Below are 17,125 nucleotides of genomic sequence, written 5' to 3' on the forward strand. Positions count from 1 at the left end.
TCTCTTTGTAACTACTATCTCATGAAGATGTAGAATCATCAATCTGTAATTCATTACTGATATTACATCTTTAAGGTTCAGTGACTCAAAGTGACCTGTACACATGCTTTCCTGGCACACATTTATACATATATACCCACACAGTCATTCAAACACCCACACCCTTGCACACATACCCACACCCACCCTCACACACTCACTGACCTCACCCCTACAACAATGGAATATCCTGTATGCAAAATACATACATCTATAATGTACATTTAATAAAGGACAATGGGGGTACATCTGATAGCCTGGCAAGTCCTGCTTTAACATGGATAATGAAATAACACTAATGAAATGATAGTATACAAATAGCAAATAGGCATGAGTGCGATGGTGCAAGATTTCGCATGAGGTGAAAGAAAGATGCTCTAGTCAACGAGGCGTTAGCCGAGTTGAATAGTGTTCCTTTCACCAAATGCGAAATCTTGCAGCATCGCACGAATAAGAATATTCGCTGTATGTGTTGTACAACGCCTCAGAGTTTAGCGAAAATATAAAAAAAAGGAAAAGTTTTTCCCTGCAATATTCTATGAATAGGGAGCAAAAATATTGAAAGCAAAAAGCAAAATCTCACAAGCGCACATCACATGACCTGGAGCGGCATTGCGCATGTAGCCAGCAAGCTATACGCGTATTTCACCGTCATTTTTTACTGAGCGAAATGAATCATATTGTGACGTCACCTCCTAAAGCCGTGCAACGGTACAAATGTTTGACATTCAGCCTCCCATTTGCTCGCATACAACAAGCTAAGTAGGCGTTGTACAATATGAAATAGGTGATTACTTCTTGAAACTCAGACTAGATTTCACACATTTGACAGTTTTTCTTTAAAGGATGCCAATTTATATGCCAATACATAAACATTCACTATATTCATTGTCTCCATACTGTATTACTTTTTGCAGATTGAAAAATTGATTCAGCGAATGCAAGATGAGAAGAATGGCGTACCTGTCCGGACTGTTAAAAGTTTCATGTCTAAAGTTCCTAGTGTTTTTACAGGTAAGATAATATGAGGCGCCGAATGTACCAATATTATATAGAACAATTATTTGTTATATAATCATTATTTATTAAATAATAACTATTATTTATATATAATTTACATTTTATTTGTAAATAACTACTATTATATAAAATATCATTTCTAATTATTTATATATAATTCCAAGTAATACTTCATTATTTGTAAATAATAATAGTTCGACATTCCATTATTTATAAATAATGATTATTTGTTTTTCATTATTTATAAATAATGATTATTTGTTTTTCATTATTTATAAATAATGATTATTTGTTTTTCATTATTTACAAATAATGATTATTTGTTTTTCATTATTTATAAATAATGATTATTTGTTTTTCATTATTTATAAATAATGATTATTTGTTTTTCATTATTTACAAATAATGATTATTTGTTTTTCATTATTTATAAATAATGATTATTTGTTTTTCATTATTTATAAATAATGATAATTGGTTTTTCATTATTTATAAATAATGATTATTTGTTTTTCATTATTTACAAATAATGATTATTTGTTTTTCATTATTTATAAATAATTTGTTGAGTTTTCCATTATTTATAAATAATGATTATTTGTTAAATAATGAAAACGTCTACTTCATTATTTATAAATAATTTTTTCGAGTGCACCATTATTCTCATTATTTATAAATAATCATTATTTAATGTTCGAGTTTTCCATTATTTATAAATAAAGATTATTTGTTAAATAATGAAATATCTACTTCATTATTTATAAATAATAATTTTGTTTCAATATCCCATTAATCATTATTTATAAACAATTTTTACAGTTTGCCATTATATACAAATAATCATTATTTATATACAAATAACCATTATTTATTAAATAATGCCATTATTTATTAAATAATGCCATTATTTATTAAATAATGCCATTATTTATTAAATAATGGAAAACTCGCTATAACATGCAAATGTGGGACCGCCCATGATATGAATATTCATGATGCGATTTCCTTTTTCGTGATTTTTCTTCACAAATTTTTGTCCATTTCCTCTTCATAATGACATTTCTTGAAGCAATTTTCTAGGGATATGGTCTGATTGTAATATTCTTCATTTTCTATATAACTTCGTCTTCGTAGAAATATCAAAAAGTGTAATTTTATACGATTTTTCCTACAGTTCACAATCCCCATAGGCGCGCGTGTACGGTAGGGACAACCGGTGAATCGACGGAGTGCTCTTCATCGAAATACTACGTTGGTTGGTCCCCGGAAGTGGCGGGCGGAATTTAGCCCGAATCCTCGATGGAAGTCGATCAAGTGCATTTGAGCTGAGAGAGTGAAATATCAGTGTACTTGTACAGGCCCTTCTACTTTTTATAAATATTTCTTGTTGCTTTTTTTGTTAAGTTAATTTTTCCTGGTGTAGAGATAAGTTTCAGTTCTAATAATGCACTTCAAATACATTTTGGAGTGTCTGTTTGAGGCGTTTGGGGCGATTTCACCCTGGCCCCAAAATGCTCGCAACGACAATACGGGGGCATGATGACCCCTAAATTTTAAAAAACTTATTTTTCTATTGAAAATTATCACAAAATTCACCAAAAGTGTGCACGAAAGCCTTCGTATTTCACTTTTAAAACTCCAAAAAGTGCCCAAATGACAAGCTTGGTCGCTTCGCTGTGTCGCTTTCAACTTGAGAAAGTTTACGCGTCTGCTTCCCCCCCCCTCCTCCGAAAGAAATTATGTATACGGCCATGCTCTAAAGAGCCTGGCACATTGATTTATGTATACTTTCATTTTCATTATTTTTATCTCATTATCAACATGGCCTTACGCAGAATTTTTTCCAGGGGGGCCGGGGCCGGAGCATGACGCGCGTAAAGTTTCTCAAAAAAATCTTGAAAGCGAGACAGCGACGCGACCAAGCTCAAATGACAAGCTTGGTCGCTTCGCTTTTTCAAGATTTTTATGAGAAAGTTTACGCGCGTCCTGCTCCCCCCACCCCCCCCCCCCGGAAAAAATTATGCGTAAGGCCATGATGATAATGAGATAAAAATAATGAAAATGAAGTATACATAAATCAATGTGCCAGGCTCTTTAGAGCATGGCCGTATACATAATTTCTTTCGGAGGAGGGGGGGGGGGGGGAAGCAGACGCGTAAACTTTCTCAAGTTGAAAACGACACAGCGAAGCGACCAAGCTTGTCATTTGGGCACTTTTTGGAGTTTTAAAAGTGAAATACGAAGGCTTTCGTGCACACTTTTGGTGAATTTTGTGATAATTTTCAATAGAAAAATAAGTTTTTAAAAATTTAGGGGTCATCATGCCCCCGTATTGTCGTTGCGAGCATTTTGGGGCCAGGGTGAAATCGCCCCAAACGCCTCAAACAGACACTCCAAAATGTATTTGAAGTGCATTATTAGAACTGAAACTTATCTCTACACCAGGAAAAATTAACTTAACAAAAAAAGCAACAAGAAATATTTATAAAAAGTAGAAGGGCCTGTACAAGTACACTGATATTTCACTCTCTCAGCTCATATGCACTTGATCGACTTCCATCGAGGATTCGGGCTAAATTCCGCCCGCCACTTCCGGGGACCAACCAACGTAGTATTTCGATGAAGAGCACTCCGTCGATTCACCGGTTGTCCCTACCGTACACGCGCGCCTATGGGGATTGTGAACTGTAGGAAAAATTGTATAAAATTACACTTTTTGATATTTCTACGAAGACGAAGTTATATAGAAAATGAAGAATATTACAATCAGACCATATCCCTAGAAAATTGCTTCAAGAAATGTCATTATGAAGAGGAAATGGACAAAAATTTGTGAAGAAAAATCACGAAAAAGGAAATCGCATCATGAATATTCATATCATGGGCGGTCCCACATTTGCATGTTATAGCGAGTTTTCCATTATTTAATAAATAATGGCATTATTTAATAAATAATGGCATTATTTAATAAATAATGGCATTATTTAATAAATAATGGCATTATTTAATAAATAATGGCATTATTTAATAAATAATGGTTATTTGTATATAAATAATGATTATTTGTATATAATGGCAAACTGTAAAAATTGTTTATAAATAATGATTAATGGGATATTGAAACAAAATTATTATTTATAAATAATGAAGTAGATATTTCATTATTTAACAAATAATCTTTATTTATAAATAATGGAAAACTCGAACATTAAATAATGATTATTTATAAATAATGAGAATAATGGTGCACTCGAAAAAATTATTTATAAATAATGAAGTAGACGTTTTCATTATTTAACAAATAATCATTATTTATAAATAATGGAAAACTCAACAAATTATTTATAAATAATGAAAAACAAATAATCATTATTTATAAATAATGAAAAACAAATAATCATTATTTGTAAATAATGAAAAACAAATAATCATTATTTATAAATAATGAAAAACCAATTATCATTATTTATAAATAATGAAAAACAAATAATCATTATTTATAAATAATGAAAAACAAATAATCATTATTTGTAAATAATGAAAAACAAATAATCATTATTTATAAATAATGAAAAACAAATAATCATTATTTATAAATAATGAAAAACAAATAATCATTATTTGTAAATAATGAAAAACAAATAATCATTATTTATAAATAATGAAAAACAAATAATCATTATTTATAAATAATGAAAAACAAATAATCATTATTTATAAATAATGGAATGTCGAACTATTATTATTTACAAATAATGAAGTATTACTTGGAATTATATATAAATAATTAGAAATGATATTTTATATAATAGTAGTTATTTACAAATAAAATGTAAATTATATATAAATAATAGTTATTATTTAATAAATAATGATTATATAACAAATAATTGTTCTATATAATATTGGTACATTCGGCGCCTCATAAGATAACCCCAAATTTATAACTATCAATTTCATTTAACCACTGTATGTAGTATCATTGAGTGCAATAATCTGATACAGAATGTAATTTTGTAGTAGCAATGCTTCTTGATCTATTCCAATGAGCTTGTCTCATAGAAACCAAGTCATGTACATCCTATCCCAAATCCTGATAATTTACAAGAGTGAAATATTCATATTCACTCTCTATTTTAAGTTCCTTTATTTCTACAAGATGTTTGTATTAATTTTTTATAAAGATTTATTATGTATGTATGAATTTACATTACAAGACTGGAAGGGGTGAACAGGAAAAGAAAGGAAAGGGAATTGGGACTTTTACCAATATTTCCTTTTACAAAGTCTTTTTAGGTTCAAATTAAACTTGGTCATAAATAAAGAAAAACAAGTATTTTGATGGTTTCCTACATCTAGAAATAATCTAAGGCATTTTATTATTTCAACACAATGGGTTAATCCTCATGTTAACACTTGCAAAATATGTTGATTGTTTTATTAGATACCTGGGTCAGTTTATTCTTGGATAGCTCCTTGGAAATTTAATTGTGTAAATCATATTAAAGAGTTAAGCATTGTAATCATGAGATAATGAGTTTGCCGCATGTAATGCCATCTTGCTTGCTTTGTTCATATTTCACAATCTGTCTAAGTTGATTAAACAGCAAAAGTGAATTATTATCCTTATCTCTTATCTCTATGATGGTGATGATGAAGAAAATATATGGTGGTGATAGTAATAATTGTGATGATGATGATAACAATACCAAACTGATTACTCACATTGAATAAAATACTTGATAAAGTTTGTTATAAGCTGCATATAGCTATATTTTGTAAATCAATCTTTGAAGTTTTTTATTGTTAAAGACATCACCCCCCAAACGTATTTATAACCCCAAAATAATATTAAAAAAACAGCATGTGCATGCTTACAAATAAATTAGGGTGATATTTAATGGCTATTAGATGCCTTTTCTTCTATTGCCTCCCAATTCTGAATCTTTCTTGCCACCTTTCCTCATTTTATCTATCACATCTTCTATTGGATCATTCCCTTTCTTCTCTCGCATACACCAAATAAACCCTCTCACTAACACCCATTATTTCCCACTCTCTTATTATTTACATTTTGTACCTTCCAAAAAAATATATCCCTCACACATATATTTATTCCTAAATCCCCTCTACGTCTTTCTCCATCTTTTTTTTTTCTCTCTCTCCTATTTCCCTGTTTGATTCTCTTTTGCCCTCCACATCTCTGTCTCCCTCGTCCCCATCCTATTTTTCCCCTGTCTCTTTCATCCATATCTCTGTCTTTGTCTCTCTTGTGCAGGAGCTGATCTGGTTCAATGGTTGATGAAGACGTTAGATATTGATCAAGGTAATACCACAGGTTTGTCAAGTAAAATACATTTAAATAGATTGCAAGATACATGCCACATCTATCAGATGCTAATTGCATTTATTGCCAAAGTAATTAGTAGAGGCTACCTGTTTTGCACTACTATAAATCTGTTATTGTTAATGGAAAAAACCTCTTTTAGTTTTGAAACATTAAGTACTGGTCATTCTGGGCATTTGCCTAATTTCAACCTCCATTTGAACTACTTTCATTTTAATTCATATTTCAAATATAAAACTTTCAGTGTTAGGAGTAGGATGTTTTTCTAAATTATGATTGTATTGATACTTGCCAGTGAAGTGGAGTTTGTCCCATTATTTAATTATGAAATGTAAATGAATTGTATATATTTCGTTGATATAATCATGATATTCATTTGACAAATATATATGTATATGTATCATAGTTTTGCATGAAAGATGATAATGTTGCATACATTTTTATATAAAAATTAAAAGAACTGTATATTTTCTGTTTGTTTTTGTTCTAGCGAACTCAATACATTTAGGGTCATTGCTAGCAGCTCATGGCTATTTCTTCCCCATTACGGATCATGTGCTTACACTGAAGGATGACAACACATTCTATAGGTTTCAAACACCTTACTTCTGGCCCTCAAATTGTTGGGAACCGGAAAACACAGATTATGGTAAGTTCATAGTCCCCCTATTCCAGTCAGAATTATAGACATGACAAGTTACATGAATAAAGGCATGTTTGTAATATTGATTAATATCACCTCTGATGTCCTGCACCTTGTAACTGGAAGATAAAAAAACAGAAGTAGCATATCCGTTTTAAATGAGATAAAAGGAAGATGTTTCAAAATCACCATGGAAATCTAACATGATATTTCCTGATAACATCCTATGACCCAATCAGACCTTTTTCTTTCCACTATAACGTGAGAGGTTTGTTTCTGTGTTAAGTTGGGTCAAAGAGATTTCCTTAATGCATTTGTAAATTATTGAGTTTCTATTATCATACTGGTATATTCATGTTCTTTTTTTAATGGTGTGTTTTATACATTGGGGTTTAAAAAAAAAGCCCCAAACCCATGGGTTATCAATAATTTATGATAACTTAATCATAAATATAAGAGATGAATGACCTATTGTTGTAGAGGTTACGGTCTCTTTTATATGGTGTAAATCCGAGGATTCTTTATTCACAAATGAGTAAAGCAAATTTGAAGGAAGGATACATCAAACATGCATGAAGTCTCTGTTAACCATGTGATAGCTATTGTATGGAATCTGTGAAAATGCATTTATGAAATTATGGAAATAAAAGCAATATTTTCAACAAAAACAATTTTGTTAGTTCTTGACCATTCACTTTTGTTGAAGAATCAAATTGAAGATCCTATATTAAACTTTTTAGACATGTGATTATTATTTTGAAATTCAGATACAGTCTTCCAAGTGACTGTTTTTGTCTCCTTTCTTCAAATTGTTTGTACTCACTCAATGAGGCATCATCAAATCTATTAAAGAACAGAGTCTAAGCTTTACAATTGTGGGTCATTTGTCTGTTGTGATTAAGTTCTGATAAATCATCAATAGTTCTCTAGTTTAGTTTTCTCTGTGAAACACTTTAATACTTTATATTGACACAGTTGTGATGAATCCAAGATGCCTTGGGTTTCTGTTTTACATATATTTTTTATTTATTGAATGATGGGGCCCTTTATCAGCAAAATGCTCTTTTTGTAGGGGTTTCTGACATGTTTTAGCTTCATGCAATCTTCAAATATAAACTGTTTTTCTGCATATTTACTGCCAATGTATGAGATGTTTGTCATGGTTAGAGATACACTTCTCTGTATATTTCTGCTGGTACTGACTGTAGCTAATACTGTCAGTCAAGCAGATTACTCTGTTTGATTTGAGAGATTATACAGGTAAAGTAGCCTCGTGCTCTATGATGGACAGCCCATGCATAAAGGGTGGGGGAAGAACCTCAAGATCTTTTGCTTGGTGTCTATTGTATGCACAAGCTACAGTATTCAGTATTCCTTTAGTAGTGGTAGACTGAAATTTAGAGCATGTTTTTAGAGATATCTCCTACAACTAAATATTTTATCTAGATATATGCTTTCGTTCATACCCCCAAACTTCTGACTGCTTGTTATAGCCTGATACAACACCATGATGCTGAGTGATCCTCTATCTGATGAAAAACCTATTATAGATTAGTTATCTGATGATAGGTATAGTTAGTAGTATTGGGAAAAGGTATTTGTACTTATCTTCTGATGACTATCGGGTTGATTGCACATCATTAATAATGCATTATTGGCCTCAACCACTCATCAAAATACTCTACACATGAACATTGAGCCAATTATACCATGTATAATGGCTCACTTTCTTTCACACTAGGGCATACTTACATCCAACAGAAAGTCTTGACTTACAGTTGATACAAGACCCCGGCTCTTTCTCAAAATTATTTTTATTTAATTTGATAAACAAATAAATTTAAAGAATATTGTAGTACCAGTAAACTTACAAAAGGAAGATGATGTAATATTTGCATTGGATAAACAGCTTCTCATGCTAATGTGTTATGAAGGTAGAAGTCAGATATTTACCTTTAACCTGCTTATAAATGTTAATACTTCATTTATTTAGTAATTACTGATGTACACCACTAAGCGCATATGTGCAATAAATGTGGAATATTAGGGTTATACATGGTGGTACACAGCGGGGGGGGGGGTGCAGGGGGCAGTTCCTCCCATATATTTTCAGAACTTACCTTTTTTAAACTGAAAAGACCAGGGTAATGATAATTACAATGTAAATCATAGGAAGCGCTATATAAAATAATGTAACTATTATTATTATTTATTATTATAAATGGAAGCTGAGAGGGGGAGTAGAAGAAATACGCATTGAAAAAAATGGATCTTCAGGTTGCTATATTCCAGAGTTTGCCTTCATACCACACTACTTTGAAGATATATGCTTTGTTTTGATGTACATGTCACTAATAAAGCACACTCTCCACAGCATTTCATGAACTCTTTGCATTGTCACTATATCCATACTGTGTACATGCAAATCTATTTTTTGCATCATTATATGGCCATTAAATCATAAAGCTGCTCAGGAGGTGGGTTAAATGAAATAATGTATGTAAGCATGCCTGGAATGTCATGTATGTCAGACAGCCACATCCCTGTGGTTTGTTTTATTTGTTTGAAGCCCTTATCCTAACAGGTGCACAACTGTTACACACAAAGTTATATCTTGTTATATGAAGGAGTAACTGCCTGCGGGCTTATGATTCAAGGGATGTTCATCATGCTATTTCTAGTTGTGAATTGGGCTTTCATAAAACATTTTCTCTTTACATGCAGACTTTACATTGAAAAAAAAGATATTGTGTGGTAATGGTCAAATACGAATATTGAATTTTATGATCATGTAGTTATTAGTGGAGAGCAAGTTTTCAAATATACGCTGTTAAGGTTAGGCAAAAAATCTGGACCTTGCAAAAATGAAAAATGATAGAACAGGGATAAGGAGGTTATGGGGTTAATAGTCCGGGGTTAAGAAAACGTGAGAAAAGGGTAATTGAGAGGAAAGGGTGTATCATTGGATATGACATGTTTATCAATGACAAGCTGAATTGCATAAGAATAAAGCTACAGATGCGGTGCTTGTTTGTAGAGCAGAGCTATTAAGTATACTGTTTATTTTGTCCTACACCTGCTACCCTAGAAATCTGGTTAAAGTTTGGCTATCATGCTATCCCTTTTTTACCAATTAAATTGGGAAAGAATATACTCACACAAAGAGTTAGATCTGAAACTGAGCACTTTACATCACATCTCACAATCCGCTTGCAACCAATTATCTCTAAAGAGCAAATACATGGTTTAAGCGCCTTTGGGGAAAAAAGAACATGCTGAGATAGGTGAAGTGGTGTAAAGACACATTAAGCATTGATAATTTTTGTATTACTGATTTAGTTGAGTATGATAAATGGTATATGAGGATGTCATGATCGAAGCATCAATGTCAACATACTTGAAAGATGAACATTGAAATATATTGCATTTTTGGATATGAATGATAGGATTTGCTTTTAATACAGACCATTAAAAAACAACACACTGACATTTGAAGGAAAATGCTGTATCAAGGAGGAAACTTATGATTTTCTCTATGTTCATTTCATATTTGTGTTTCATTCTAAGTTAAACCTTTGTATGGTGAAAATATAAGTTCAATGAAGAGTTTTTTTTCTCAACTTGCCAGAGTTACATATATATGGACAAATATTGTATAGTTTGTTTTACAGAACACTGTTTCTTTCTAGGGCAAATGTTGGTCCTTAAAAGGACTATCCAAACTCAACGTTTCGACGAGTGTGTTCTTGTCGTCTCTGAAGACGACAAGAACACACTTTCACTCACACTTACACTCTATCAGTGTAAGTTTTATTTTACGTCAAGTTTGGGTTGTCCTTTTCAGGACCAACATTTGCCCTAGAAAGATACATGGTGTTCCATGAAACCTACTACACTATTCTTCTTTGCCATGGAAACCTTCAGAAGTTAAAAATATTGTGCTTTACCCCCTTTAAAGACCCATACCGGACCTAACAGTGAATTTAACAAATGGGATATACATACAAACTACATACTTCATCAGTGTAAGTTTTATGCATATTGACTGCTTGACAGCTTAGTATTTTGCTTAAGAATAATAATTTTAAACAGCTTTCAACATTTGGCTTTCTTGTGCTTTTCACAGGCCTCAGGACCATGATATCAGGTTGTGTTAGAAGCTTTGTGATGGTCTAGGTTTTACACAGAAAAAACTGGGGGATTTTTCTGCTTTTCACATATGAATTCATTTTTTTTATTTCCAGTAGAAAATGACACTGACAATTATTCAGATCTCAAAAGGATTGAAACCTTCAACTTTTCATTAGGTTTTTAGTGATTTAATTGTTTTACTCTTATTGGGCCTAAATTGCTATGATGTAAGGGAAAATTGTTATACATAATCTGAATGCAGATAGAATAGGAAAGCTGCGCAAAATAAGTGAGAAATAAAATATGGCATGAAGTATTCCTAAGTTGTAGATTTCAAAAATTCATGCTTGCAGGAATAGATATTTGTGATATCTTTAAGTGATTGAAGTTAACAAAATAAAATGCATAATTTATAAAGAGGAAAATTAATTCAATTTTCATGTGTACTAAGCTATGGAATCACAGTGCTTCTAATTCAACAAGACGTTGTGGTCTTGATGCTGGTGAAAAGCACAAGATATCCAATCCTGATAATTGGGGATATTCTTAAGCAATAACTCAGCTGTTAGGTGGTGAAAATGCACAAAGCTTGTAATTATGTGTTAAGTAGTTTATAAGCTTTTGTCACTTTCAATTTTGATCATAGTGAAATTTCCATGCTTCATTTTACAAAAATGATACACAGAAATAAAGGCATAGTGTGAAAGCCTATTATAAGTTTTGGTAAATCCTCCTACACTGCAGGTCATTGCTCTAAAACATTTATGATACAAGTGGATGATTTGAAAAACTTAGTGTTTTATCGGATAAATCTTGTGATGTTACATGAATATTTAATTTGATTGGATGCCCAATGAAAATAAAAATTTCTTCATTTTTTTTCTTTTAGACCTCTCTCAATGTATGTAATATGCTGCAAATTTAATCAGGGTATAATATATAACTTTCTGATGTTCAATCACTAAATTTGGAAGATGAGTGCTCAAATTGCCCTATTTTGAAAGAAAATAAAGCATAGTAGTGCTAGATATCTCAGAATGGAATATTTAATTTTTACAGATGAAAAAAAAATTAACAGCTACTACACTTCTGTAAGACTGGCATATTAGTGTACTTGAGTATATATTTCAATGATATCTTAGACAAAGCTTTAGCCAACTTGACTTTTGGATAACATTGGGTTCATTGTAAATTGGTTCATTAGATATATAACGTTGCATTTTTTGTTGACAGGATGTTGTGTCATTTTGTTCATGGTGACTTTAATGACGCAAAACACACATTCAAAACAAAATTATTCATTGCACAGGGTGTTGACTTTTTATTTCATGATCAAATATGTGAATAGCATTGACCACACCCTTATCATGAAATACAGGGAATTGAAAAAATAAATAAATATCAAACTCAAGCTTTACAGATGCCATAACAATATTTGGTATGAATATGTATCTGAATATAATGGTATATTTCCATATGATCTAATATCACTGGAATAATATGCTTTATCAAGAATGTCAGTGTCCAAAATTGGAGCTAAGTTCAACATCAGCCTAAGCTAGGATGTCAGTCGACTTGACTTCAGTTTAAAACCAGAGACCTTTGCTTTCATGACTAAATTCATGCATGCAGGAAGTGATCATGCTAGCAGAAGAACCTCAAGGCATTTTTGTTTTTATGACAGTCGGGTATAATGCATGCATGCTGATTAGACTACACTAGGGCTTAGATGAAACTAGTAACAAGCATCTAGCTATTATCCTTACTCTCCTCTTCATCTCCAGTTTTCATATACACCTTGTATTGTAGGTGATTGAATTCATCACCCTATGAAAGCTATTTGGAGCTCTGTGTACATGCAGGTCTGTACAGTCACCATGTATCCTAACAAAGTCAGCAGGCAAACTGACTGATAAATATATTTCCCTGTATGGCTGGTACAAACTAAGAGCAATCCATTGAAAATAGGTTCTATTTTTTAGGAAGAATGTTATAAAATGCAGCATTTTGAATGTAATACCAGAATGATAACTAGAAGTATTGTTCAAGAATCGATAAAAAAAAATTCTTTGTAAAAATCATAGATACAGTCATTAAGACATTTAGTTATTTCTTTTGGTCCCTCATAAAATGCTGCTCGAACTTTTAAGGTGGTTTATATTTGAGCGTCAAAACCATTTTGTTGAAATATCAGAAATTTAGCAAACAATGAATATTAATATTTCATAGTTACAAGTTCTGTATTTAATATATAGGGCTTTCAGTTTATGGGAATTGCACTCCTTTTAAAAGAAATAATTAAAAGCCTATTGGACAGTACAGGTTTCATACAGGCCTATAAAATGGTCAGCTTTCAGATACACTGGTATATCATTGAACGATACAATATATAGTATACAATAAGTGAAAATGGAAACCATTTCAGATGCAACTGCCCTACAATATATTATGTCATATATCAAAACAACCACTCTATAGGAAAATTCAGATGTAAAAGTCCTATACTTATTCTTCATTTAAAACCAGAGTTTTAACAAATCCCAGCATTTTCACAAATTAAGTAAATGGGTATTGAATCATGTGTAGAGTGTACACCTTTGTGTACATGCTTGAATAGAATATTTCTAGATACTACGAATACCTATTATTATTATAGATATGTCAGATTTTTTTAAATAATGGCATATGAGAGGCATTCTTAAGTAAATTGCATGCATGGTTCACTTAATGATTTCACAATGAGAAAGTGTAATCTTTTTAAGATTATGTTTATGATAAAATATAACATTTGAGGAATGAATATAAATGTTTGAGATTTTTTTTCTGGTTTGATGAGTAAAAAATGTCGTTGTTACTGGTCTCTGTAGGAGATCCACAGCATTAATTTAATAAAACTATGTCAAAATCCTCCTAGGGAAAACTTGCTTTTATATATAACATTGAGAGAAAGCCCTAAACCTATATATCTCTCCCATGGGCAAACTAAAGTAGCAAATTAATTTCTGCCACCTTCCAAGCTCCCTTATAGGGTAACACAGTGCTGCATTTTAATTAATTTTCAATTCAAGCTCCACGTCATCTTAGGCTAGTTTAATAAATCGTTAGCACAGTTATCATCTGTACAGTTGTTAAATTCTCATTCTGTATCAACCCAATGTTCATCATGTAAAAGACACACACATCAATTTTCTCAGTACAAGGTTGTAATTTATGTAAGGTTTTACAAATACAGTGGCTGTCTAGGCTTAATTCAGAGGCTTTCTCTTCAGTGTATAGGTTGAAGGAATATAGTGCTTAGGAATGGTATTAGTAATAGTAGACAAGGTTTATACTAGCTATATCAGGAGAATAAGTAGATGTAAAAACAGAAAATGAATAAGAGGAAGTATTAGATGGAGTATAAATAGGAATAGAAGTGGTAATAGAATCAAGAAGTAGCAGTAGTAGTAGTAATAGTAGTAGTAGTAGTAGTGGAAGCAGTAGTAGTAGTAGTAGTAGTAGTAGTAGTAGTAGTAGTATTAGAAGAAGTAGTAGCAGTAGCAGTAGCAGTAGTAGTAGTAGTAGTTGTAGTAGAAGTAGTAGCAATAGTAGAAGTAGATGTAAAAGTAGAATTAGAAGTAGTAGTAGTAATAGCGTTGTTGTATTAGTAGTAGTAGTATTAGTAGCAGAGTAGTAGTTGTTGTTATATTTATATAGCAGTATTACACTTTTTGTGAACTACAATACAAAAAAAAAGTTTTTTTATTCTGTTTGATAACTGTATGAAATAAAATAGCATATTATTAAGCAAAAGTGATTGTCATTAGTAGTGGTAGTAGTTTTCTCTGGATCAGTTAAGAAGTACTTATCAGTAAAGTAACAGTTACAAATGGGTTAACTTTTAGAGATCAAGGACAATTTAAGGGAGAAAAAACCCTGTGTAATTATGAACATGATTTCCAATGCTTGCATTTCAAAGGTTTATTCTGAAAGAAGATGCTAATTGGTACTGTCATAAATGACTCATAATAATGGCATATATATAATTTTTAATTTTCATACATGTACATCCATTTCTTTTGCTAGTTAGATTTTTAAATCATATTAGACCATTTCATTTTCTGATGTTCTTATGTCCTTAAGGACAGTCTTGATCCTTTGCAGATGAAAAACATAACGTTAAAATAACCTTAGGGGTTCATTCACAAATGAAAATAAGCTAGAATATGAAGTTTACTACCAATTTATGTTATATTTACTAGTATTTTGTGTCACAAATGTTGAAATGATGTTTTACATGAATTTTCTATCTCACCATGTGTATTGACTATTTCACACCCCACACCTACACACACATGCACACACAAAGAAAACCACCACTCTCTATCATCATTTGTGTAAATTAGTATTTGGTTTGAGGGAGGGGGGGGCATAAGGTAACCAATTAAATGAGCAGATTCTTCTCAAAGAAATAATTTGATACCATTGTACAGGATTTTAAACCATGCATACATATTTCTTGAAACTTTTTGAAATCGAAAGAGTCAAGCTGTTTTATTGTAAACATTACTTGGTTAAAATTACAATTAATCTGTCTATAACATACATACCATTAACAGAATACATGGTAGTGTGCAATAATATACACTTGGGGTGTAGATACACATGCAGTTGATATTTGAATACGGTATAGAATATTTTAAAGAATTAAAAGAAAGTAAGATATTTTTCATTCTTACAGGAACGCTGCAAACTGAAGACTAATAATGCAATCAATATTGTATATAATTTAACGTCTTTTAGTAAGCTTCATGGAATTTTCCCCAAAATGCAAATGGTTCAGGTGACCTCAAGTTTAAAGATATATCAGATTTTAGACATGAAATGTAAACTTCATTCTGAGATGGATAGAGTGGTACATGAAATGTTTATATTGAATGTATTTGAATTAGAATGGCAAGGTTATTATTTTACATGACTATAATCATGAAATCATTGCATTTGTTGTGTTTTCAAAGTAACATTAATTTTGCTGGCAAAGTCATGTCACATTGTGAACAAATAGGATAAAAGTGTATCATTGAATTTTTGTGTTTTCATGTCAAAAGTTACTCATTGGTTTTCCTTCAAATCTTAAAAAAAAATAAACATAGAAAATAAGCTTTAAAAAATGATCTTTCTCAGTAAATGAAAATTCATTCATTTTTCCTGTTTTAATGAGGTAATAACTAATATTCTGCTATGAATATGCTATTCAAAGCTAGATTTTTTTTTTAGATGTGGGCTCATCCATAGCTTTGCAAAATGTGAATGTGTGGGTGTGTATGGGATTTGTCTTGATATATTTCGTTTACTTTCATACTTTAATTCAACAAATGAAACATACAATTAAGACTTTAATACCAATATGATTACTAACACAACATGAATATAGACAATGTTGAAATATTTTATCAAAATATGCAAATATGAATATGGATGGATTATCTATTGCTTTGTCAAACATCTATTAACAGCTAGAGGCTTATCAGGGGCAATGCATAAAAACAAAATAAAACACAATAACAACAAGAACTCATAACAATTAGATGGCAGAGAAAGAGAGATGGAAAAGAGAAAAGTATGTGTTTGTCATGCCCAAAGCTACTTAGAACTTATCTGTATAAATTATATTTAATTTTTGTATTGCAGAGGTGGTAATAAAAGAAATTGGTAATAATAATACACAGCTCTTTAAACGTTTCTATGTAGTCATGCTTTGTAATCAGTGTGTATATCATTTCTCTGCCATAGTTCTATCATTGCATGTTTATCTAAGTCTTTTAATGAAAGTTCAATTATTATTTGTAAATGTGATTATTAATTTGTTTTCTTCATTATTACAGCGGTATACTTGTGCAAACGAACTATGCAAAACAAATCAAGGCTAGAACTGGCAGATTATGAAGCAGTAAGTATAGTATACA

The 17,125-nt window shown here is 31.2% G+C and overlaps 1 protein-coding gene across 3 annotated transcripts in view; it reads left to right on the forward strand.

Annotated features, from left to right (window-relative positions):
- The first annotated feature begins 959 nt into the window (after positions 1-959).
- The window catches only part of LOC129265051 (regulator of G-protein signaling 7-like), a 59,063-nt gene continuing 42,897 nt past the window's right edge, over positions 960-17,125 (forward strand). For 2 of the 3 annotated variants that reach the window (XM_054903033.2, XM_064101822.1), the window contains exons 1-4: positions 961-1,053; positions 6,338-6,397; positions 6,897-7,055; positions 17,045-17,109. In XM_054903033.2, coding sequence (XP_054759008.1) covers positions 978-1,053; positions 6,338-6,397; positions 6,897-7,055; positions 17,045-17,109 — 360 coding nt within the window. In that variant the 5' untranslated portion in view covers positions 961-977. Of the gene's footprint in view, positions 1,054-6,337; positions 6,398-6,896; positions 7,056-17,044; positions 17,110-17,125 lie in introns of all 3 variants that reach the window. The other variant, XM_064101823.1, reaches the window with a different exon arrangement.

Source organism: Lytechinus pictus, chromosome 7 (genome assembly GCF_037042905.1).
Source record: "Lytechinus pictus isolate F3 Inbred chromosome 7, Lp3.0, whole genome shotgun sequence".
Lineage (NCBI taxonomy): Eukaryota > Metazoa > Echinodermata > Echinoidea > Temnopleuroida > Toxopneustidae > Lytechinus > Lytechinus pictus.